This window comes from Mesoplodon mirus (assembly GCF_964341445.2).
Source record: "Mesoplodon mirus genome assembly, chromosome: 10".
NCBI lineage: Eukaryota > Metazoa > Chordata > Mammalia > Artiodactyla > Ziphiidae > Mesoplodon > Mesoplodon mirus.
The window spans coordinates 57,613,166-57,638,496 of NC_138986.1; the positions used below are offsets into that span (position 1 = coordinate 57,613,166).

Genomic DNA, 25,331 nt, shown 5'->3' on the forward strand with positions numbered 1-25,331 from the left:
ACTGCCAGACTGTCCTTCCCCAAAGGCCATGTGCACCTTGTCCTGGCAGATTCTGATAGAAACAGACAGGCACACTGACAGGGTTGAAGTGAGAAAAGTTTAATGAAGGGACTGTGCAGAGTGGTCCAGGGTTTTGGGTGCCACCAAAGGATGAGGGAGCACCTAGAAACTAGCAAGAGTAAGAAGCCCTTACCACCTCCAGGTCTAAGAGGGCAAGGAGAGAGAGAGCTGCCACCGTACAGGAGGGGCTGTCCACCAGGGCCGGAGCCTAGAGGAGTATGACCACTGGCAAGGTTATGGCAGCAAGAGGACAAAACACTACACAGTTCAGCCTTTCCCTCTCCCATTCTCCAATGGCTGCCCACTGGTGGAATTCCATCAGAAGCTGAAGGGAGCCCAGCTTCCCCTTGGGATCCTCTGAAGAGGTTCAGTACTGGGGAGAAGAGAGCAGGGTCAAAAGGGCAGAGAATGGATCTGTCGGGGGAGGGGCAAATAGAAAATAACCAGCACACAGCTACTATGAGATTGTTCAGAAACCTTCAATCTAAGGGACATTTATTGACTCCCAAGGATACACATTGCCATGGTATTACTTCTGATTCACACCAGACCCGTGAGCCCTGTGGGCTTCAAGCCATGAGCTGCAGTGGGACAGACAAGCCTCTAAAGTAAGCAGCTGCTGGGTGGGTGTGTCAGCACACACTGTGGATGCAAATCTGGAAAGCATCGGGAGCTCTCAAAGCCAAGAAGAAACATTGATAGCCATGGGAATGGGGTGATGGCTGACACCTTCGGGTAAAGAACATTTGGGGAACTTGCTGGGCTAAGATGAGACAAAGACCGAGGCAGGGCCTTCCAAGACCCCCGCACTGAGCAGTTCCTCCTGACTTGAAGAGAATGCCGTACTGCCTAGCACGGCACGCAAGGCCCTCCTCCCCTGGGCTCCACACACTTCAACATTCCTTCCCGCTGATTCCAGAGACAAACCCTCATCTCTGGTCCAAGCTGCCTCCACTTTTCCACCCCTTCCTCCTTTCCCGTACCCTGTGCCTCGTCTTGCTCACACCCTGCTCCTCCTTCACAAAGGCTTCGGCCTGGCCAGTGGCTCCCTTTCTTGACCCTCGGTAGTTCCCACATCTCCACCACACAGCACATGCTGTCTTATAGGGCTTGGGTCTTTTGTCTCCACCCCATATGGAGAATTAGGCGCTCCATATGTGTTGGATGTAGATGGATCCAAAAACAGTTGATTCAATCACTTGCTTATTTTGGAGGTAGCCAAACGTCTTTGCAGCCAAAGGCCAACTTTCTTGTTTGTGTCACATTAGCCCAACAGTGTAGACTAATTTGTTATTCCTAAAACAGCACTCCAAAAATAGTAGTGGTAGTATCGCTGGACTATATGGGTAGACTTCCAAAGGGACTATGCAAGAAGGACAGTACTTATTTGGAAATATATTACAGTGGCTAAAGGCATGGTAGGCTCAGGAATCAGATCATCTATGTCAAATTCTGCCACTAGCACTCAATTCCTTGCAATCTGGGGCAAGTTACTTAATCCTTCTGTTTTCTTATTTGTAATAGTGGTACTTATTTCATAGGTTTGTCAGGCAGATCAAATAAGAGAGTGCTTGGCCCAGGGCCTGACAGGTAGTAAGGCCTTAATAAATGCTAGAGATCACTGTTATAATTACTTTTAGCCCCTAGAGTCTAGCTCATTAAAGCTAGAAGGAGCCACACAGAAATTCTAGTCCAATCACTTCATTCACAGATGTGGAAATGGATGCTCACAGCTCAGGCCATGATCAGGCAGAGCTCAGCTATCATAAAACAAGGCTCGGGCTTCCCTGGTGGCGCAGTGGTTGAGAGTCTGCCTGCCGATGCAGGGGACACAGGTTCGTGCCCCGGTCCGGGAAGATTCCACATGCCGCGGAATGGCTGGGCCCGTGAGCCATGGCCGCTGAGCCTGCGCGTCCGGAGCCTGTGCTCTGCAACGTGAGAGGCCACAACAGTGAGAGGCCCGCGTTCCGCAAAAGAAACCCCAAAAAACCCCCAAAACAAGGCTCGTGTTCTTTCCTTACTGACCAGTATTATTCAAGGGAATGCGGGATGGTTCATACCTGTACGGGTCCACGCTTTCACGTATATTACAAGCAGTGGGGCAGAGTGATCTGGATCTGCTTTCTGTTTTTAAATTTTCCCTGAAGATTGCTGGTGATCCTTACAGGAACACTGAAAGCAAACGTGGAGAGTAGAGCTGAAGTAGAAGGCATGGGGGTGTTTTGTGCATGACACTTTTGTTTTCGTTTTAGACTAGTATCTCGGTCACAGGCAAACACTTGTCATGAAAATGTCCACCTGTAGGTGGCAAACTTACACTGCTGGCATTCTGTCCTTGGGTGCCCTTGCAAACAAATGCCACTGGGGATGGAGATGAAAGTGAAATTTAAAGAAAGAAAACAAGCAACCTAAAGGCATCCAGAAATAACATTCTCACACAAATGTACAATGAAAAAGCACCCACATAATTTCACAAAATACTTAGTCTGATTCGTCTGCAAAAACACCTCGTGGAATTGCACCAAATGCATTTATTTGAAATATATTTCCAGAGGCCCTACAACATAGCACTCCCTGGCTTGCAGTGAAAAAGACATACTTCACTGCCTTCCGAGCCCTGACAGTCCAGTGGGTGGCCTTCCACACACAAAGCACTTCCAGCAACAGCTCTCATTTGGTCACAGCCATTGTTCCTGATTTCCTAGATGAGGAAACAGACGCTCAGAGACACCGAGGGCAGTAGCAGTGGAGACTAGAGCCCAGCCCTTTGGATTGCAAGTCCTGTCTCTGTCTGCCACTGTATGCTGCCTCCAACACAAGGCAGAAAGGGACGAAATGATCCAGGATTGGGAAGAGGACTAATTCTGTTGGGGTTTATCACTCACAAAGGAGCCCCAGCTGGTTCTTCCAGAGTTTTTCTGAATAGAGTGTCCTCAGCTGCCCCAGCTAACCTTACAGACTCGCTCCCTAACCATGGGGGGTAGGGCTGTTTCCCAGAGTACAGGTCTGGACCTCCTGGGACCTCTAAGGAAGGTAATGAAGAATCTAATTTATCAACAAGAAAAACATCCGTCCACACTACTTAGAAAAAATCTTTGGATATAATTCAGGGTTTTTTTAATGTCTTTAATTAGAACAATATTAAATGACTGTTTAAACACAGAGAGTAAACTCACTCCTTGCTCCTTTCATGAGTTTCCTACGTATTATCCCAGACCTATGGCTGTGTATTTACAGAGATGGGGGTACGTAAGTGATCAGATAGAGTTTTCTTTACCCACTTCATGCATCATTCGGCCACTTGCTTTTTTCATTTAACGGTGTATCTTGGAGAGCTTCCTGTAGATATATGTCACTCGGTTTAATGTGGCATGGTGATTTATAGTTTGGATGTACCATAGTATATAAAACATTCCCCTACTGGTGGGTATTTAGGTTGTTTCTGCTTTTCACTATTACAAACAGTTCTGTAGTGAAAGCCTTTTACACATAACTGTACACATGGGCAAGTAGCCCTGAAGGATAAATCCTAAAAAGGAAAAATTGTTGGAACAAAGCACATACACATTTTAATAAATACTGTTAAGTTGCTCCCCAAGAAGCCTGAACTTACGTTTCTGTTGACTCTTTCCAACTTTTTTTTTTCCCCTTTCTCTCTTACTGACTTTCTATTCTCATCTAATTTTATGGGTCACTTTTTTCTTTGCGGTACGTGGGCCTCTCACTGCTGTGGCCTCTCCCTCTTGAGGAGCACAGGCTCCGGATGCACAGGCTCAGCGGCCATGGCTCACGGGCCCAGCCGCTCCGCGGCATGTGGGATCTTCCCGGACCGGGGCACGAACCTGTGTCCCCTGCATCGGCAGGCGGACTCTCAACCACTAGCGCCACCAGGGAAGCCCTCTCTGGGTCACTTTTATACCATGTTCTAACTTTAACCTCCAAGTCTTCCTTCTCCCTCCTTCTCTCACATCCAGTTCATCAGAAAGCCCTTTGTATATACCTTCAAATATGTCCAAAATCCAAGCCCTATCTCACCATCTCCACTGCTAGCACCTGGTGGAAGCCACCGTCATCCCTGTCCTGGATCCGGTGTTGCCTCCTACACATCTCTCTGCTTCTGCTCTTGGCCTCCTTCAAACTATCGTCAACACAGCAGCCAGAGTGACCCTGCTAACACCAAGTCAGATGGTGTGGCTCCCGCCTTCACTCAGTGGCGTCCTCACAATGGCCTCCATGGCCCCCGTGATCTGCCCGTCTTGCTGCTTATCCTCTATTCTCCCCTCCGCACCCCATTCTGCTCCAGACACCAACCTCCTGCTATTCCTCGAGCGTGCCCCCACTTTGGCTTGTCACTCCAGCAGTCCCCTCCCTCCAGACATCGCTGGACTTACTCCTTCACCCCCTTTCAAGTCAGCTCAGGCTGAGCACTCTCAGCAGAGCCACCCTGACACTCTTACTTGATCCTGCAAATGCCGCCTCTGGATCCCTGTCCTCTTTGCTCCTTTTTCTTTTCCCTCAGCACTTAAAACCTCTTATCTGCGATGTGACTTTTTATCATGTTGTCTATGTCCCCCCATCTGAATGGAACTGCCCCATAGGTGCAGGGATCTTTGCTCTTTTGTTCACTAAAAAATCCCGAGTACACAGAGCAGTAGCTGCTACACAAGAGATGTTTAATAAATATCTGTGGAATTGGAATTGCCATTCATCCCCCTGTTGCAATTATGAAACAGCTTCACAGAGGTGTGGTTTTGACACTGAGGCATTCCCTGATGGATGATGTTGTGCTATGGATTTAAAAATAAGTTTCAAAAAGAAAAGGTGGAAGCATTGGACATCATCAAAATCTAAAACTTTTGCTATGTGAAAGACCCTAGAAAGGGGATGAAAAGACAATTTGGGGAGAAAATATTTGCAAATCACATAACCAACAAAGGGTTTATATACATAGAATACATACAGAAACTCTCAAAACTAACAGTAAAACACCGTAGAATCCAAGTAGAAAATGCACAAAGGACATCAACAGACATTTCATCAGAAGGGAGATAAAGATAGAAAACAAGCACATGATAAAATGCTCAATATTGGGCTTCCCTGGTGGCGCAGTGGTTGGTTGAGAGTCCACCTGCCGATGCAGGGGACATGGGTTCGTGCCCCGGTCTGGGAAGATCCCACATGCTGCGGAGCTGAGCCTGTGCGTCCGGAGCCTGTGCTGCTCAACGGGAGAGGCCACAACAGTGAGAGGCCTGCGTAACGCAAAAAAAAAAAAAAAAAAAGCTCAACATCATTAACCATTAGGGAGATTCAAATTAACAGCATAATGATTTCAGAGCTATCACAATGACTAAAATAAAAAATAATGATAACACCAAATGATGGCAAGGCTATGGAGAAACTGGATCACTCATACATTGTTGGTGGGAATGTAAAATGGTGCGCTCTCTCTGGAAAATAGTTTGGCAGGTTCTTTTAAAACTTAAAAATGGACTTCCCATACAACCCAGAAGTTGTACTCTTGGGCATCTATCCCAGAGAAATGAAAACACATGTTTACATAAGAATTTGTATCCAAATGTTCATAGTGGCTTTATACATAACATCCCAAAACTGGAAACCACTGGAATGCCCTTCAGTGGGTGAATGGTTAAACAAGCTATGGTAGCTTCATAGCGTGGAATATTATTCAGCAATAAAAAGGAATGAACTATCAGTGCATGTAACCACTTGGATCAACCTCAAGGGAGTTATGCTGAGTAAAAGCGCCAATCTCAGAATTCACATATTATAGGGTTCCATTTTATAACATTCTTGAAATAACAAAATTATAGAGATAGAAAGATTATTGGTTGCTAGGGTTTAAGAATGGGAGCAGGGGAAAGGGACAGGCATGGCTGTAAAGGGCAGTGTGAGGGAACCTTGTAGCAATGTTATAGCTCTGTGTCTAGATGTTATACTAAGCTACACATGTGACAAAACTGCATATGACTACAGACACACACACACGCACACACACACGCAAGTGCATACATAACTGGAGAAACTTGAATAAGCTCTGTTAACATTGGGGCAGGCTGGGTGAGAGTGAAAGGGGTGCGCTGAATTTCCCCGTACATTTCTTTGAAACTTCCTATAAGTCTATAATTAGTTCAAAATGAACAGTTAAGAAAAATTTCAAGAAGAAATCCAGGCCAGCTAGTAAGCTCCTCTTCTTTCAGCCCAGAGATCCTTCTGCTTCCTTGACTTCGTGGGGATATTTGCCCCTTGGGTTACTCTCTTTATCTTTAATACACGTCACCCCTTTTTACTTAATTGTGTTCTAAAAGTTTCAATCACTTTTCGAAAGAAAATCTGGAAATACTTACTCTGGTGAAGATCATTCCTGTGGGGTTCTGGGGAAGTTACTCAGATTTCTGTTCTTCAGCCTTCCCTTTGGAAACTTGGAGAGATGTCATCTGTCCACTTCCTCACAGGAATGCTGAGGATTACAAATTCACAGAGTTCCAGGGAAGTCCTGAAATCATGGAGTGAATGAGAATCCCTTCCAAGTGCCCTTCACATTCTCCTCACTGCACAGGTGCTTCCTTTGCACTGTCTCCTTGGTCAGGTGTCAGCTCATTCTAGAAAGATGTGAAGGTTCTGTATGAGCTATGGCATTGCTGACCATTGGATAGCTGGTGGTTAATAACACTATTAAATATTCTGGGCCTATGGTGATTTATACCCTTCAAATTACTCAAAACGAGTGTGATTTTTCAAAAGTTACCTTAAAATGCATAAAGGTATTGTTGAGTAAATAGAGTTTGTAAAATAAACACATTCAGCTACTTTAAAGCATTTTCCCCCTGAATTTGGCCAATAGATTTTCAAAACTTTTCGTGCATGTCGATGTCAACACTTTTGACAAACTCTCCCCACGGTGCTTTCCACCTGCACATGTTCCCCTCTTTCTCTTCATCACAGTAACCTTTCTTTTTCACTCCCCTACTTTGCCTGGAACATGCCCTCACTAAACAAATTTGCTGTGTCACTTCTATTCTTATACTCCCCTGGAGTAAACCATTATTTGCTGGTTGCTCTGATCAGCACTGGCAACTGGGGTTAACCACTGAAACCCCTGCATGGTGATTTGCAAGGGTCGTGATAAACATTCCTTGACATGTGTCACACAGCCTAGACTCACCAAGGAGGGCAGTGTTAGCCCAAGCGAGAGCCACTCCACATAGCACCTTTGTGCAACTTAGAAAAAGGTATCTATCCTCCCTGGGTAGGACATGGGACTGAGTCCTGCCTGAATTTCAATCTTGACCTGCCCAGGTGGGGCACAAGCTCCAGAACTGGACTCAGACGCTCTAGACCAAGCTCAGGTACACAAGCTCAGCTCCTTCTGACCTTTGCACTGACTCCATCATTGACTTGCAGTGTTTCTAAGAGCAATCACCTGACCCATGTGTGACACAGTTTTTTTCCTGGGTCACAGTAAAAATTATAAAACACTTAGGCACAAGGTATTACAAACCCATCCTGTTACAAGTTTCTTTTTTTTGTCACTGTGACAGTGGTGTCAGTGCTCACTGGGAGATCAACAGGTCACTCAGCTCTAGGACAAGCTCAGACCATTTTGGTTTCCTTTAATGAGGAGGGGGAAACTCTGGCTATTTTTGTCCTTGTTTAGTTTTCCCTTTTCAGTGCAGTGGTCTGTGACTCACAGACTCCATTCATGACTTGCTATCGGGGGCCTGAGGCACACATTCTCTCCAGTTGAATGAGAACATTTGACTCTCTCTGTCAATTTGCAGTAGAACACAGCTCCCAGATTTTCCACACTATGGGATACCAGCTCTGGACATTTCTCATTCAGTGTTCATCTCTGTCAGCTAGTCTGAAAATTGGAACCAGAAACACTTGACAAATCACTGGCCACATTATGGTTACAGGTGGTGACATATTGCTGCCGCTGCTGCTGCTTATTCATGAAACTGGAGGTTAAGACCCCATTTCTGAGATGTAGAGCAGGGAAAACCCCACATAAAACACCAGCGGTGGACACAATATCACATAGACAGTTTCCAACTGAAATGCCGGTTATTAGAAGTCATGTGGAGTCAGGAGTTGCCATGGAATCCATTTGTTTCTAAACCAGATCCTCCTGCTGGAATAGTTTTTCATTATCATGTCTTTCTTACAGAGGGAGGGGGGAAGAGGGGCAGAGAGAGAGAGACAGACACACAGACAGATGGATGGGGGGTGTAATTTGATATAAAACTATGTTATAATTCTTATATACTCAAGCCCTAAAATTAATCAGATATTTAAAAGTTTAAGGAGGGTTAATATCAGCTTTAACATACATTCATATTGCTGTCTGGTTTGGAGGAAAACAGTCACATTGCCATCATGTGACTTCTGATTATTCAGGGAGAATATGCAGTGGCTTATCATATGACATTTACCTTCACAAACAAGTTATCAGATCTCTGGGAGTGAAAATAAACATCAAAGCAGATCTAAACTACGGTAGGTAGGCTGCACACTTGCAGCACACTGGTTTTTCCTGTTCCTCCTATGTATCATTTTTATTTAGATTCTTAACCAGATCATTACAAGTTTTTCCTCTGAAACTACTGCCAGGATCAGTCTATCCCCTTGTTCCTCCAAGTTATTTGCTTAAATCTTGAGATGTGATTGGCTGGCGTATGTTCATGCTTGAGTTGTTTTCGTGGTAAATTCTCCACGTGTTTGTAGGTAAAATACTAAAACAGTTGGTTCAAATACCAACTTGGGACAACTGAATTTCAAACCATACAGAATCCATAAATTAACCACTATTTTAACATATGTACAACACAATTGAAGATAACTAGTCAGGAGATCAGTTGGATGAAGACACATTAACATTATATTTGCATATTTATCTTCTGTGTTTTGCACTAAAGAATATTTCATATGGGGGTGGGGATAAGTGTCAGTAGATGACTCCAGAACCTTGAATCTGTATTTCTGACTGTCTCCACTTCCCAGAGTTCTGGTGAGCTCTCTCCCAGGGGTTCAAGAAACCCTCACCTCCATTAAAAGCCAGGTTCCAGCTCTTCCTCCAGCCCAGGGCCCTTAACCCTGTCCAGAGCCAAGAGGGCCCCATCCTCAAATGTTTCTGGAAAAACAATTCAAGAGGAGAGAAACTTGAAAAGCCCTTAGGCATATGAAAAGATATTCAACCTCTATAATTAAAGAAAAACAAATTAAAAGTAGACGGAGTTTTTTTTCACCTATCAGATTGGCCAAAAAAAAGTTATAATGCGCTTCATTGCAAGGCTGTGGAGGAACAGCCCCGCTCGTGCACTGCTGGCGGGAGTGTCAATGGGTACAACTTCTGTGGAGAGCAGGGTGGCAGTACCCATTAGGAGGACAAATGCACATACCCTTGATCTAGCAACTCCACTTTGGGGAGTCTGTCCTGTGGTTACACGGGTACACAGGTAGCCGACATGTATACAGTGTTCATTCTGCGCTGCTTGTAGTGGCAACGATGGGGAACAACCTAAATGCCCTCAGTGGGTGACAGGTTAAATAACTTATACTGATATATTCTTAAAATAGAATGCTTACAGATGTTTAGGAAAGAAAGGATGAGGATGTTGTCATGGAAAAAATCAAGGTGCAGGACAGTGTGTAAAAGTATCAATCCTAACGTTTGCTTGAATACACCTAAAGCAACTCTAGAAATATAATAAGAAATTAAATATTGTTGCATAGTAGTGGACACCGATTGGCAACCAAACGATGCATTTGCTTGGTCGGCAAAGCATTTTAAAATTGGATTTCAATTAATAATCTGATATCCAGGTGAGGAAAAATCGTGAAGCAGGCCAGGTGTTAAGATAAGAAAGGGTGCTGGTAACCTAATCTGTTTGGATTTTCCACCCAGCTTTAGGGTCATACCTCAGACACAACTAAAGCCGGGTGTGGGGACTCTGCAGTGTGAGCTCGGAGGAGTTGACCCGTTTTACACCAGGAGTGGGGCTGTGACTCACGGATAAATATCCTGGTCCCAAACCTCTCTCCAGGTTTCCAGGCTTAGGAGCTGCAGCCAGGAGAAGGCACACTTAGCATCCCCATCATCCCAGGTGTGCCAGGAGCAGCATTTGTCACAACAGGTCCAGGGCCTAGGGCCCATGATAGTTTCAGGAGCCCACAGAATGTTTTTATTCTAACCTATTTTACAAAAGAGAAGAAAAGAATAAATATAAGATTAATGAATATATGATAATGAATTCAGCCAGAATTACACTAGTGTTTGCACCAACCCAATTGTAAAATATAATCTTTAGGAGTTTTTATGGAGGAAGGGGCCCATAAAAACATGACAAAAGCGTCCAAAGACTGACAAAGTTATACTGTCCCAACGTGGCCCTGCACAAGAGGGAGCACGCGCCACTGACGAGGAGGCTATGGGGCCCAGCCAGGGCCTCTTCCTCCACGGACAGTTCCCCTGCACCAACACCACACATATCTTGGGTCCTTTATGCTCACGGACTCTGGCAAAATTAGGGAATGATTTCAAGGCCAAAAGGAGAACCAGTAGCTTATCTGCTATTTTTCCTACGTGTCCTACCCGAGGTGGATTGGCCCAAGCCCTCTGGACTTCTTCTGCAGCGAGAACCCTGGAACTCTGGAACCTTCTGGCGGTGGTCTGAGCACTTCCCTGCCCTTTGGAGGCCACCCCCCCCCAAAGCCTGGTCTGGCTGGGTTCCCCCGCCTCCTCTCCCTCATTGTGAGGCCACCATCCTCTTTTTTTTTATTTTGCGGTACGCGGGCCTCTCACTGTTGTGGCCTCTCCCGTTGCGGAGCACAGGCTCCGGACGCTCAGGCTCAGCAGCCATGGCTCACGGGCCCAGCCGCTACGCGGCATGTGGGATCTTCCCGGACCGGGGCACGAACCTGTGTCCCCTGCATCGGCAGGCGGACTCTCAACCACTGCACCACCAGGGAAGCCCCCATCCTCTTTTTTAAGGAGGTAGGAAGGAGCCATCTTCACAGCCATGAGCCTCACCCCTGGACCTCAACTAGACGGTCATATTATTTTCCGCCATATGCCCAAGCTCCTACAGTAGGACTCTCACTTTAAATCTTTTCCCTCCTGACTGTCTTCTCCAAAGACAAGCTGAGAAAAGGCAGACTGAAGCAAGGGTTCTCAAAGTGGCAGCAGTGGTTCCCTCACTGGGAACTTGTTAGAAAGGCAAATTATTGGGTCCCATCCCATATCTGCTGAATCATAAACTCTGGGAGTGAGGACCAGCAATCCGTGTTTTCACAGGCCTCTCCAGGCAATTCCCATGCAGGCTCAATTTCTAAAACCATCAGCTAGGAGCAAGGATGCCCAGACTTTCAAGGGCAGATTCCCAAGCCCTAGGACTCAGAGGTGATGAGGCTAGCTAGAGTGGGACTCCAGTGTGCCCCAGAAGCCAGAGGCACTTGGTCCCCGTCCCAGAACACAGAGGTGCAATACTTCGCCGGGATCCTGCGGTGACGCCGGAGGGCAGGAACGGGCGGCAGCTCTTCCAAATTTCGGGCTGGCGGCGCCCCAGCCGAGTTAGGCCGCAGAGTTGAGGGAGGGGGAGGGCGGGGAGGGAGGTCCGGGAGGCCATCACCGCGCAGTGGGAGGCGGCGCCCGCACCCCTCTCTCAGAGCTTGTCCTCACCCCTGCTTCTGCGGCTCGAGGAGCTGCCTGGTGCTCGGACCACCCCCGTCCCTCCCATACCTTACGAATGCCAACTCCAGAGTCCAACAGGGATTTCCGATTCCTAAATCAGAATGGAGCCCGAGGTCCATATTTAAAAGCTGCGCTCCGCTGAAAACTGCACCCTAAGGGACCCCGGCGCTCAGCCAGGTCTGGAAGTCCCGTCATCTGTTTACGGATTAGAGGCATCTGCCTCCCGAGAATGCCTTACCCACTCCGCCTAGAGAGTGCAGGGCTAGGGGGTCCTTTTCAGGCGCTCGCGGCACAGTCCCGGGGCACACTGATCCCAGGAGCTAGACTCAGAGTTGGGGCTCAGAGAAGGGGAAACTCTCCAGAAACCTAATCCAAAGGCTCTCAAAGCAGGACAGTGAAGCACAAGCCCTCTGGATCCACCCAGTTCTGACGCCCCTCACCCGTTTCGAGGCCGCGGACGCCTCTCCGCCCCCTTCCGGCCACCTCGCCTCCTCACCCCCGCCCCCCGCGCGTCCCGGCCACCCACTCGCGCGCCCCGGCCTGGCGTGCGCTCCAGCAGCGCACCGAGAGCATGCTTTGGCCTGAAAATCGGAAACCGATTTCGGAATCCAAGTGTCTTTCAACCCCAAGTCGCAAACCAACGTTCATCTTCAGCTTTTTGCACACCCCGATTTGTGCTCCTGGGCCCTGCTTTGCTGAATTATACACACACACCGTCCACAGCTCTATTTCTAGAGAGGAAAAGTGTAAAATGTGCCGGCGGTCTGAGCCGCAGGCACCCACCCGCTCCTGTCCTCAGAACGCGCAGGGTCAGAGTTTTTCAGCTACTGTTAATGTTTGAATCATTCAGTTCTTTAAAAGTGTGCACAGTTTAAGAAGCACTTTTGTTTTTCAGGGACCAATTCAAGGTCATAGTAGACGACAGCTTCAAAATCTGGGTGGAAAATATGATCCAGAATATTTAGAGAAACTATATAAAATCTTTACGTGCCTTTGCCACTCTCATTTTTCCAGTTGGTACATTTTCCTTTCCTTCCTTCCTTCTTCCCTCCCCTCTCTCTCTCTCTCTCTTTCTTCCTTTCTGCCTCCCTCCCTTTCTTTTTTTCGGTGTGTAACCACTGAAGCTAATTGTTTGGACAGGTTAATGGTCAATTCAGACAGGCACCTGAGAAGTAGTACCTCAGAAGAGAGCTGTTTTGTTTTGTCATAAAATAATGTATACTTTCCCAAACCTCCTAATCAAACAAGTAATATATACAGTAATTTAAAAAATATTAAATACGCCCCTAGACTTTGTTTTCTAGCAGACTCGCCCGGGTTAAAGTTATAAGGACCCTTGTTTCTGCCTCAACAACACAACGTCTAAATGTGGTAATAACATGGGGCTAGAACAGGATTCACTTACATGGAAGAAGAAACATGTTAGTATTTCCCTGGACATGACTATTTCCCTAGGTAAATTCTCCTTTCCACTGGTAGAGAGTGAACATCTGGATATAACACACAGAGATATTGAAGTGACCACCTTCAGATTTTGCATCTTGAATGTAAATACATCCGTCATCCTGACACTGGCCATTGAATAAAATCTGTGCCCGTGTGCTTTGTACAATTGTGTATATGTGATATGCAAGAGTGTAAAAGTGCATGTGTGCGTCCCTAGCAGTCTGTTTTTGTTTTTGTTTTTTTAAGTGTTACGGGTCGGGGGCGACGTGGGAGACAGATGACTGTAGTTTTAAAGCAGCAGGGCTCAGGGAGGAGTTACCAGAGGTAGGATAGAGGTCTGTGCCCGAAGCAGGGGTCGGGGCCTCTGTGCTGAAACCGGCTCGCTGGTTTGCACCGGAATTCCGCTGGGCGTTCACTCGTTCTTTTACCACCCAACTCAGCTTCTCTAGACTGCGACGTTGGGAGCGGACGGGCGGCCCTCAGAGGACCCGCCTTTTCGTTCTGGGCGCTCAGAGCGCGCAGGACTCCGCACGCACAGGCGTGTAGGTTCTCGGCTCCGCCACGGTGGGCACGTCTTGCCCAACCCCCACCCCACCGCGAGCTTGAGCCCTGGACCTCTGCACGTCTTGGCGCCCAGGCCCGCGGAGAGCGGCATCCATGCGGGCAGCACCCAGGGTCGTCTCGGAGGAGGAAGAGACTCCTAAGTGCGCGATGTCACGGCCTCTCTGGGCTGTTTGCTCTCCTGGGGAAGGGGGTGTGTGGCGGGGGAAGGAAGAGGATGTTTGTTTATAGATCGGCTCCGGTTTCTTCCCGCGTTAGGACCGCGTAGACAGTGCCCGATCGCCAGAGGGCTGCAGTTTGAGGCACCCGCGCAAGGAGGCGACGACCTAGCTTCTCCCAGGGTTCCTGTTTGGTGTTGGTGGGTCGCTTGTGCCCGTCTTTTTCCTTTCTGGGGCTTTTCCCCTTACACTGGCAAAGAGGTGGGTAGGATTAGCCTCTTAAGCCTCAAGAAACTGGTTTAAAATTTCTCCTGCTAGAGGCGAAAGGCGGTTCTCCGAGCACGTGGGAGGCTCCCGAGGTCCCGGCTCCAGCCCATGCAGGAGTGGTGCGCGCGGGGCCGCGGGCGGGGTCGCCGGGAGGGTGCGAGGCCGGGGCCGGCATCGGGCGGGGGAGTGCCGGAACCGCGTTCCCGCTCCAGCCGGGGTTCAAAGATTAGAAAAACAGGTGTTACGTCGCCATGCTAATTCACTCTCTCGGTAAACGCGGCTCAGACAGCTGTGTGCGGAGGACTTCGTGAGGGGCCGTCACCACCTGGCCGTGCATTCACTTTGTTTATTAAAGGACACATTCCCAGTTCATCGACTACTGAGCTTCCCTGGGACACTGGAGCAGCCCTCCTGGCCCCCACCCCAAGGACGTCGCCTTTGGTGTGAAGACTTCCATACTCATCTTGCTGCTGAAGGCAGAACACTACATTTCTTCGGCGCAAAACGCACCCTGTAATGGGAGGCGTGCACTGCCTGATCCCCCAGAGTCCCTGCGACGGCCTAGGGTTTAAGACAGCAGCAAAGCGCCAACACACCTGCATGTTGTTTGAAGTAGAGATAGGGTTTACAGTATCCGCCGACTTAAGTGACATCCTTTCTAGAACAGTCGGAATAGAAAACTGCTTCTTACCCCTGAAGTGTCCTTGCTTCGCCTGGCCGCTCCATATTCCCCCTAAGTTCTGTCCAGGTTGGGGGCGGGGAAAGTGGGGAGAAAGAAGGATCTCAAGGAAGGTTCTTTCAACCTTGCCAAACAACCGCCCCCCACTCTTGTTTTGTAGGGGTCAACTTGATCTTATCTGGTCTTTCTGCAATCTTGTGTATAAGGGAGCCACAGTACATCTCCCTCTCTATTCCTACTCATCTCTTGTTAAGAGTGCGTTACTTGGTGGTTGAACCGCCCAGAGCCGGGTCTCTAAGTGCCTACAGCCTCTGGGGAAATGACTCCTCCTTCTAGATTAGAGCCCATTTGCTGGATTCCAGTTTTGGAACACCTACCACATCTCTATATTTAGTTCTTTTTCAAAAAAGTTTTTTTTTCTTCTGTCCAGAACGTCCACCACCTCCTCCTGCCAGGTGTTTCCCAGATGTGTAAATACCCCGAGGACGCTCCCATTGTCGTTCTTCGAGCTTACTGCCATCGGGCGGCAAGGAGGTGGCAGATGTGGGTATTTTTTAACAACCATTCAAAGTTGTTCCCAATATCAGCAAGATGGCACACACCCCTCTTCAGAGTATATGTTTTCTTGGAGGCAATCAGCGCCACCAACGAGAAGACGAGTGCAACATGACTGGTGTTCTCACTCTTTTACCGCTGATGAAACAACTGCCTCCGAGTCGACCTCCAAGAGCAGAATCGTAATCACCAGCAGCACCAAAACCAAGCAGGGAATCGCATCTGTAGGGAGTGACTCGCAAGCAGCAATAATTGTCTTCCGGGACGAGTGAACTTCTTCCCGTCGCTATCTGTTTTCTATCCTCAGACGACAGGGAAGGCGATTCAAATGAGAGGTTCTCTTAAATATAACTTGTCAGCAATAGTACTTACAAGCGTTTGTTTAAACGGCTCCTGTAAGGGATCGTAAATGCTGTAGATTCGTTCGTGCAGACTGTATCCCTTCTGTAAGGAATATTCATGTTGGACTTTTGTTTCCTGAAACAAAACCCAACAAAAACTCTTCGCTCACGTTTAAGGTAACGGATTATTGTGAGATACTTTATATCAACGACTCTAACTCGATTTTGGCCTGAAATGTAACCTCTTTTCCCCTAGTGTCCCCTATCTGCTCCCCATAGGAAAACTCCATGACTGAGCTTTCTCCCGTGAACAAATCAGCCCCTAGATTCGACCCATTTCCAAAAAGACGCTCCTCTTTGGGATTAATTTAAAGACGGGTGTATTTATCCTCTCTGGCGATGAATTCGGTGTCGCCGTAGTTTCAGAGAAATGCGAAAAAGAAAATATAGCCCAAAGAAAATATAACCCACCGGCCCCGTGCACGCCGTGGGCCCCGCGACTTGCCCGCGGGAAGGGAGCGGCCGCCTGGTCGGCCTTTGGGCGAACATCGTCCGCAGCCTGGGCTACTCCTGCCTCGCCTGCCGGGCGACCCAGCCCCCGGGCCCGACCTTTGCGGCCAGGGGCCGCCGCCCACCGCTTTGGGGCGCCCCTAGCACTGCGGGGCCGGCGCTCGGGGCTGAGTGCACAGACACTCAACCCCCGGGATCGCGGGGAGCGCGGGTCCTGAACGTCGCCCTCAAGGCCCGGGAGGCCGAAGCAGGAGCTGCTATAGCCGGGCAGCGCAGACACCGGTGCCCCCGGCTCGTGAGGAGCGCTGCGCGCGCGGGTAGCAACGCAGCGAGCCGGGAGCCGGGGTGAGCTGGGGGGAGGCGCGGTGCGTGCACGCGTCATTCAGCTCGGTCGGCCAATGAGCGCCGCGCCCTGGGACGTGCCGGGCCAATCAGAAGCGAGGAGGTTTGTGAGTGGCATTAGGGGAGGGCGGGAGAGAGGGAAACCGGGAGTGAAGTTGAAGCTAAACCCCGTAAGCCATTAAGAAGTTAGGGGGGCGTTTTCGGCTTCCAGTCAGTAATAATACTGGCTTCGTAGCAACTACCGAGGAGGAGGATTCTAAAACCACCTCACCCGTCCCAAAGCCCGCATCCCCCTCCTTCTGCCACGCACCCCTCCCCCAATTCATGACCAAGAAAAGAAGAGAGAGCCAGGGCACGCTCTGCTCCTCTCTGCGGGTGGGAAGCAGAGAGGCCCGCGGAGAGGCTTAGTTGGACGGTAGGCATGAGTACAATTAAGAGGTGGGCGCCTGCGCACGCTTTGCTGCCAGCGGGGACTGAAGGTAGGTGAAGCGGAACACGCCCTGCGCCCGCCCATCGGCGCCCGCAGCTCTACGGCGGAGGGGGAGAGGCCGGGCGCCTCCCGCCCCCCGGTGCCTGCGAGGGGCTGTCGCGAATGTGCCACCTGTTAACCTGGCGCAGCCGTGCCCGGCGTGTTGCCGCCCCTGCTGGGCAGGGAGAGCGCTGGGTCGCCTCCTCGGCAGTCCTGAGGGACTTGATGTGTAAGTGCTACATTTTGAGGAATCCCCGAGACTTGAGACCCAAGTTAGAAAGCCAAGTTCCGGACCTGCCAAAGTGGGGGGACGGAAAGGTGCCCGAACGCTGTGGAGGAATTGTGATTTGCGGAAACCTGCCTTCCTGGGACTTGCGCCTGGCCTGGGCGGGGGCACAGGGACCGGCGGCTGAGGGGCTCCTACGGGTCTTGCAAAATCTGCGTTTTGTTGTTTGGGCAATTTCCCAGGGGGCTGGAGAATGTGTCTGACGGGGGTAAGAGAATGGGAGCGTTATTTGCAGGGGACTCAGTCTCGCTGCTGATTTCTCCAAATCTTAACCAACCAACCAACCAACCAACCAACCAAAACACTGAGCCCGGCGAGGAAAGCTGAGGCGCGCTGAGGCCCTTCCCGGCCATTTTTCAGAATTGGGGCGAGCGCGCGAGTGATTGTGGAGCCGCAGATCTCTTACGCTCTGATGCTGTTGTCTTCACAGTGGCCTGAAAGAGTTGTCCGTCCTTCCTGTTCTTCCCAAAGCGGCTCGGAGCCACCCCAAGGGCCGCGGGACTGAAAGCAAACGTCGGGGATTATTATGTCGATTTCCCGAGAACCGGGGTTCGCAGCGCGGAACCGAAGAAAAGGCTAGCTCCTCGGAGGTCCCGCCGGCATTTGATACCCAGCGACGCCTAGGATTGTCCAGATCGCCTGCGGTGGATCAGCAACTTTCCTCTACTCGTATCCCATATTTTTAAAGAAAAAATTTTCTGTCCGCCGCGTTGGTCTTTTACTGCCATCAAAACACTGAAGCAAAGACTTCAGTCTCGTCATTCAAAGTATGCTTTATTTTTTTGCCAAATATGATCTCTAATTGAAAGTTTATTTTTGGTTTTGGATGAATCTGTGGAACTTATGTTGTAAGAAGAAAGGGGGAACGAGACACGATGAAAGAGAAGTCCAAAAATGCTGCCCGGACTAGGAGGGAGAAGGAAAACAGTGAATTTTATGAACTGGCTAAATTACTGCCTTTGCCCTCGGCTATCACCTCGCAGCTGGACAAAGCATCCATAATCAGGCTCACCACCAGCTATCTCAAAATGAGAGTAGTGTTCCCAGAAGGTAAGTGACTTTGCCCAGATGGAATTTCAAAGGCAGAAGGGGCACGGGATCTGCTAGTGAATGAGCCTACGCCACCGGGCAGAGAAGTACATTCATACTTACACACACTCTCTGCGAAGGGAAGTTTAGCATGGCTGCTTAACTAAGGACCTCTCTGCATTTAGAATTTCTGTTGCCTTTCCGTGGCTCTTTCTACTTCCCCATGAATACTTTCTCTTCAGTCCATCAGATATGTTTGATCGGGAAGCAGCTCAACAGTGCTTTTGTCAACACTTAGATACTGAGCTCAGTTGAAAGTACTACTAATCCAAACATGACTTTCTTCTTTTTTATTCCTCTTGCTAAAATTGTATCCGGCAGAGAGCAGGAACATCTCTAACTTCTTGCATTTTTGTTATGTCTAGATACACCCATGTACATGGAGCTAGCTAAGGCAGATAATAATTTCTCTATATGTCAGTAATCCTGCAGATGAGGAGCAGGCATATTCATGAACAAATATGTCCTGAATGTACCCAGTCTCTTGACTGCTTCTAGCAAATTTATTCTGAGCTGTTGAGATGTTCACAGATTCCGAAACTAACTCTGGGACTTGGTGGTTTGCAGCTCTGGGCTTGATATTTTCTCTAAGATATAAGGTTGAATTAAGATCGCCAGCCTGCTTAGAAAATATCTTCTAGGTGGTAGGTTGGCAAATGGATCCCGGGGAAAATTGTCTCATAAGGCCTAGAAGTTAGGATAGCTGAGCTTTTGACATGGTTTAAAATGTGTATTTAGATGATCAAGATTCATTGTGTGAGGACAGAGTTGCCTTGATAGAACACTGTCCTGTATAAAGCCATTTATACTCCCTAGGGGGAGGACTCTTCTATTTCCCCATCCTTTCCTTTACCCACATTCAAATAACACACAAACAGATTTAAAAAAATATTTTAGATAAGTCTTTGCTGGGAGAGGAGGATTTGGAAATATAGAGAATACTAAACAAACAAAAATTCAAGAGAAGGAACCCTGTGTACTTACAAACCAGAACTTCTTATGCGACAAAGAGAGGTTTATGTTATTGTTGATTTTGGATGTTTGGAGTTTGTTGTTTTCTTTTAAGGAAATGGGGGGGGGAATAATCATTATTGGGCTTTGAGTTTCACTTTGCTTCATCTTGACTAAAAGTTATTATCTGAATCAAAATCTTGCAAAACATGCCCCCAAATTAGTCAGGGGCACTAAAGGAAAACTTTCAAATTATAGTTCGGTTTTACCCCAAAACTATAAATAGTAGTATGGTCCTTTTGTCTTAAAGCAGTTCCTTGAACAATCTCATCTGAGCCTCGAAACCACAGGAAGAGAGGAATCAAAACCTAACATACCTGAAAAGTTTTTTAAAAGGAGAAAGAAAAAAAAGGAGGGGGAACATATATTAAAAACCATATTTCCCATTCAAACTGTGCTGAGAATTGCTGGTGGGAAAATTACTATTATGCTACATTGCCTTCTGTTTAAAAAAGAGATCTCGTTGTCTTTATACTGTCAGCGCCTACTTTATAAAAATAAAGCTATTGCGAACTCCGCTGGCCGCTCTGTTCCTAACAGGATTATTAGCAGTGATTTGTCAGCCCCTGCGGTCTCAGTGGGCTCCCTTTCTGCGTGATTTCTAGCGGGTCTCGTCAATTATCGGTGCCGATGTCGCTCGCTGTTTGATCAGAAGAAGCATATGGTGTTGCTTGTGAGGCTGCGAGTAATCGCGGAGGAAGAGAATAGAGGGTCGGCTTCCCCGGCGGGCACAGAGAGGGACAGAGCGTCCGGGGAGTCGCCAGGCCAGGGCCTCGTTTGTGTCGTGCAGACCCCGGGGCAGGCGCGGCTGGAGGGAATCGGGCTGGTTCTCGTTTTGGTTTTGTTTTAAAGAGAGCAAGATTTCTTGTTTAATTAAGTGCTAACCCTACCAATTATAAATTGCATGATAAATAAATAGGAAAAGTAAACTCTCTTAGCCAACTTCTCGTTATTTTTAAAAAAGAACGCCGGTGAAGACTCCGGCTGGAGTCCCCTTGGTGCCCAGGCCGGTCCCCTGTGGCTACTTTAAAGGCGACTGTGCTTTCTGCAGTCCCACGCACCTTCCTTCGGAGCTCTGGGCCCCGGACCCCTCCTTCCTCTCCCTTCTTCTGTGGATGCGTGTGGGTTTATGGGGAGGAGGGGATGGACGATGTGTGAACTCTGGGCACATCATTTATTTCCCCAGCTACTGTTGAGCTCATAACTCACCCGTAGCCTCCACCGGGTGAGTTAGACAGGGTCATCCGGACAGCTGGTTCCTAGGGATGAGGTTTTAATTTTGAGGATAGATTAGCTTCAAAAGTCCAAAACCCCAGACACAGCCCTTTAAAATATTAAAGGACAACAGCAACAAACAGTAAAACCAACAGCTTTCAAAAGGAGTGAAATAATCACAAGCCCGCAGAGCCAAGCACAACCTGCAGAGGGTGCGAAATTTGGGTTCAGCTGTTGACTGATGGCAGAAGGTGGGACAAGAGTGGGTCCATGGCTGTGGGGGAAACTGGGCACTTTATATGGGGGTAAACTTTTTTAGTGCTGAGAAATGGGAAAGAATTTGTTTGAAATGAAGTTCATTTTCATATCTGCCTTAACACCATCTTAGCACATAGTAGGTCTTCAGTAAAATTTTAAGGGTGGGATGAAAGTAGCTATTTCATCATGGTAAGCCTGCTATCACATGTAACATGGACTATGCAAGGTATATATTCTAAAATACTTCTAAATCTGGTGACATCTTAGTTACAGGCATAAAAATGACTGTAAAACTGAACTGTTTTTGCTCATATTACATTTTATTTTTAATACCCTGTAATTCTAAAAGACTTAAAACAGAAATCTTTCCATACATATATGTGAAAAAAATTAAAAATCCTTAATTCTCTCCCCCCTCATTTGCTGAATACAGTTTTTCCCCCCTAGGATAGCAGATTCCTTGTCTGGGAGCAAACTTCAGCTTTTTATTTATCTGAGTAGATAAAATTGAGCTGTTGAGGGAAAAATGAGAGAGAGAGAGAGAGAGAGAGAGAGAGAGAGAGAACAGATGAATGGGCTATGGGTGCTCGGAATAATTAAGAATAAAGCATTAGATTGGAGATTTCATAGTAAAAACAAAAACAAAAACTCTGGTACAATTACTGTCATTAGAAATCATTAGAATTGCATATCTCCCAAGTGGTAACATATTCTATTCTAAAATAGCCTCGCAAGGAAAAAATTGGCATATCTAGATATGTATGTCTTTGGTGTTATCAAAACCAAAAAGACAGGATAAAAAAAGTGATGATGTGACTTTATTTTTGTGCAAAAAAGGATAAATTCAAATAAAAATATATATTTGTTATTTAGATATAATATAGTTTTGACTGGGGGCGTAGTGGCTTGCAGAATAACCTTTGAAAAGATCAGATGTTTTCAAATCTATGGCCATTCAGAATCTTGGTAACATCACTCCTATTTCATTGTCAAGGTGTCTTGGGAAAATAAAAATAATGACAGAGTTGAAATTAGTAGCTGTGTAGGAAAGAGAGTTTCTACAAAGGCTGGAAGGACAAGGATGGTTAAACAAACCTCCACAGACACTTTCTGTAATAGTCACCTCAAGATTGAAATCCTTAATCGCTTTATACTTTTTTGAGGCCAAGAACTGAAAGAGAAAAAGAGGTCCCATTTCCCACGTGGATGGGTGATTTAAAGCTGTTTTTCTTGCTGCTTGGGGAAATGATTGAGCATTAGGTTTCCATGTTTATTTTCTTACAGAAGTTTTTCTCATTTAAACGCCTTCAAGCACAGTTTATGCTCCACGCTGGTTTTCTCTCTTTAATTCCAGTTTTGATGTTGACTTAAAATGTAGAGTGCAGAACTAAACTCCGTGCAGAGCATTTGCAAGGCAGATTTATGTGCTAGAAATTATAGATCAGATCAATAATGAAAAAAGCACTTTTTTGGAAAAGGGAATGATCACCAGTAAAACCAGTAACGACAACAGCAACAAAACTACAAAAACAGGGTATGATAACTTACGGCAGGGTACCATCACCTGTCTGAAGCTAAAATCAGGTTAAATTTCCAGAGGGCAAATCCGATTTCTAGGGGAGTTATTTTTCAATTCTGGGGACATCTTGGCAGCTTCCAGCTTTTGGGGCTACAAACGTGGACACAGAATTCGAACCTATGGATTCTCGCCTCATTTCTCTATCTGGCGGCTCAGGTATTTCTCAAGAGAATGAGGTTCAGACCCAAATAAAACCTTATGATTTTAGCTGCTCACCCAGTGCCAGTCTCTGATCCGTGGAATTTTAAATTTTTCGTGGGGACGGGGAATCCTCAATTATTTCGCAGTGGGCCTGAGAATCAGAAAACACTAAAACAGTGTCTGAGAATTGAGGAATAAAGCTTCTTCCTAGGGTAGCGCCCTCGGGCAGGCGGCTCCTGCGCGGAGTCACTCGACCTCGGTGGCTCGGACCAGCCCGGGGACAGCGACGTCGTCGAAGCCCCCGCCGCGCCTCCCGCAGGGCCCGCAGCACGCAGAGGGGAGAAGTGTAGGCCGCGGCCGGCCGGCCAGGTCGGCGCCGTGCGGCCCATTCTCTCCCCGCGGTGGTGGCCCGCGACCCGCCCGCCTTCCCCCGGTGGCCGCAGCCGAGGGTGAGCCTGCTCGCGGCCTCCTACGGAGTCTCGTCACTCCCCGCGCGCGCCCAGGTCTCTTCCCTCCCGGGGCGCGAGGGCTTCTGCGCCCGTGCGCCCGCCGTCCCTCGTCCTGCGCGGGCCACTGCCCCGAGGCCCGGTCCTCGTCTAAAACTTAAGCCAAGATCCCGCCCGAGGGGCCGCTGTGCGTCTGTCGAGTCCCGACCGCCAAGTGGAACAAAAGCGGGATGGGCCCGCGCCGCTGGGCAGACCCGTCCGCCTCGCCCGCGCCGGCCTTCGGACGCCCCGTCAGGCTACCCTCGAAGGCCCGGAGTCTTGAGTGGACACCGCCTGACGCTCTCAGCCGCCTCGCAGCACTACCGTCAACCCCTCATGCGTGTTCGTCCCACGGGTTAGTTGGCACCTGGCCGAACCTTGCCTGTCCCTCGTTCCTGCAGTACGTGTTCTCTCGGTCTAGGCCCCGCCCGGGAAGCCCTAGCTTCGGGACCGGAGCACCACGAGGGCGCAGAGGGAGAGTCAGCGCTGCGACCGTCGGTCTCCACCCCAAATTCACACTAACTTCAGCGGATCCCCCGCCCCCCACCCCGGCGCGGCTCGGGCGTCTCAGAGGCAGGCAGGGGAGGGCAGGGTACACACGCACGGTGGGGGCCAGGCCGCCTCACGGGATAAAGCCCGGCCCCGCGCGGCCACCGACGCCCTCGGAAGGTCGGCCACACCCGCCATGTGGCCCAGAAGGCCGTGCCGGGCGTCCGAGGTAGGCGTGGGTGCGCCTCGGTGCGCGAAGCGGCCTCCTGCCCAGTGACCGCTCCAGGCGCTCGGCCTCGGCTAAGCGCGCCCGACCTTCCCCAAGGAGCCCAGCCGCCCAGGCTCCCGGATCCCTAACACGAAGGCCGCTCGCTTGTGGGCTGGGAGGTTTGGACAGTGCGCTCTCAATGAGCACGCGCAGGCCCTGTGGAAAAACCAGGTGGCTGAGACAAGGCCCCCCGCCCCCCGGGACCAGAAGTTAGGAGCGCGGTCTCGGAGGGCTTTGCCCGTCTCAGTCACCAAGTTGTCGCCAGGTCATGGGACAGCTCCCCCAGCAGCCCCATACTGGCTAAGGGGCACATCGCGATCCGTCCAAGAGAAGGTTCCCAGGAACGACAACAAGGAGGACACCTTTCTATTCACGTTTAGTGTTTATTTATTAAAGGAGAGGAAAAAAAAAAAAAAGAACAGTAGAACAAGCTCTCCTCCTCCTCCTCTTCCTGTCTGAGTGAAGGAGGCGATGATGCCAGGTCTGTAATCTACATTTTGTCAAGGGTATGAAATTCATTCCGAAGGAAAAGCTCGATCAATTTATTTTTGCTGCTTGCAATAACACAGCTGGATGATGCTTTGAGCTCACGCTAGACTGGGGCTCATCATTCATTCGCCAAGAACGGGCCTAAATTGTGCCTGTGGGATTAGGTCAATTTTAGTGGATCTACTTCGCCTCATTTGGTTACTAATTGGTTTCTTGTTTTATAAATCGAAATCTCATTTTCAGGAAATTACAAAACCCGTGCAGTCAGTCCATTGAGGTAATCCTTGGGTCAGGGGGTATTTAAATGGAAATGGCTCAACCGAGCACTGAGGGTAAAGCAACAGTGAAACTTCGCCCGGGTTTTCACGTGAAATGTGAGCTAGCCCTTTAGATCCATGATAGATACATCCCTTCTGATACTACTTATGTAAATACGATAAACCAGACTTTAAGGGAAGAGGGGGGCGGGGAGAAGCAAAATTTATCTGCTAAGGTTAATGTGGCATATCTTGGAAATCTTCCAAAATAGATTATGTTTTCTTTTGTCTTTGGCCACTTTAGCTGGGGAAAATCCTTTCGTCTAAAACCCGATTTAGTTATCGCCTCCCTCCCAGAGCTCCTTTTCTCCTTTGCAAAACCCCGTTCTCTCGGCCTCACCGAATTACAAGAGAATCTTTAGATCTTGTTCCCACTGTAATCCTGCCGCAAAGGGAGTTGGTTTCCTCCTCATTTTAAACAGACAATCAAAGGATTTGCGAATTTTCTGCGGTAGGTCAAGTGCAGAAACGAAATCTCAGCTTACCCCCCTCGCCAACTGAAATGGGGTGCGGGAGCGCGTCACTGCAGGCAGAAGGTGAGGGGGTCCAGGGAGAGGGGTCTCTAGCCCACTCCGGGCTTTTCGGGAGGTGAAACCCATGAGCAGG

At 48.6% G+C, this 25,331-nt stretch overlaps 1 protein-coding gene and 1 long non-coding RNA gene across 5 annotated transcripts in view; one reads left to right on the forward strand and one right to left on the reverse strand.

Annotated features, from left to right (window-relative positions):
* LOC309811327 overlaps nucleotides 1-12,200 on the reverse strand; it is a 34,090-nt gene extending 21,890 nt beyond the window's left edge. The window contains exons 1-4 of one of the 2 annotated variants that reach the window (XR_014295134.1): nucleotides 11,567-12,200; nucleotides 10,092-10,272; nucleotides 6,426-6,574; nucleotides 1,965-2,232 (exon numbers count right to left, since the gene is read on the reverse strand). This is a non-coding gene — a long non-coding RNA (uncharacterized lncRNA). Of the gene's footprint in view, nucleotides 1-1,964; nucleotides 2,233-6,425; nucleotides 6,575-10,091; nucleotides 10,273-11,566 lie in introns of those variants that run through there. The other variant, XR_014295133.1, reaches the window with a different exon arrangement.
* Nucleotides 12,201-16,823: 4,623 nt separating this feature from the next.
* Nucleotides 16,824-25,331, forward strand: part of SIM1 (SIM bHLH transcription factor 1) — a 70,849-nt gene continuing 62,341 nt past the window's right edge. The window contains exons 1-2 of one of the 3 annotated variants that reach the window (XM_082633952.1): nucleotides 16,824-17,108; nucleotides 17,815-18,434. In XM_082633952.1, the coding sequence (XP_082490078.1) occupies nucleotides 18,260-18,434 (175 nt within the window). In that variant the 5' untranslated portion in view covers nucleotides 16,824-17,108; nucleotides 17,815-18,259. Of the gene's footprint in view, nucleotides 17,109-17,182; nucleotides 18,435-25,331 lie in introns of those variants that run through there. The other 2 variants (XM_082633953.1, XM_082633951.1) reach the window with 2 other exon arrangements.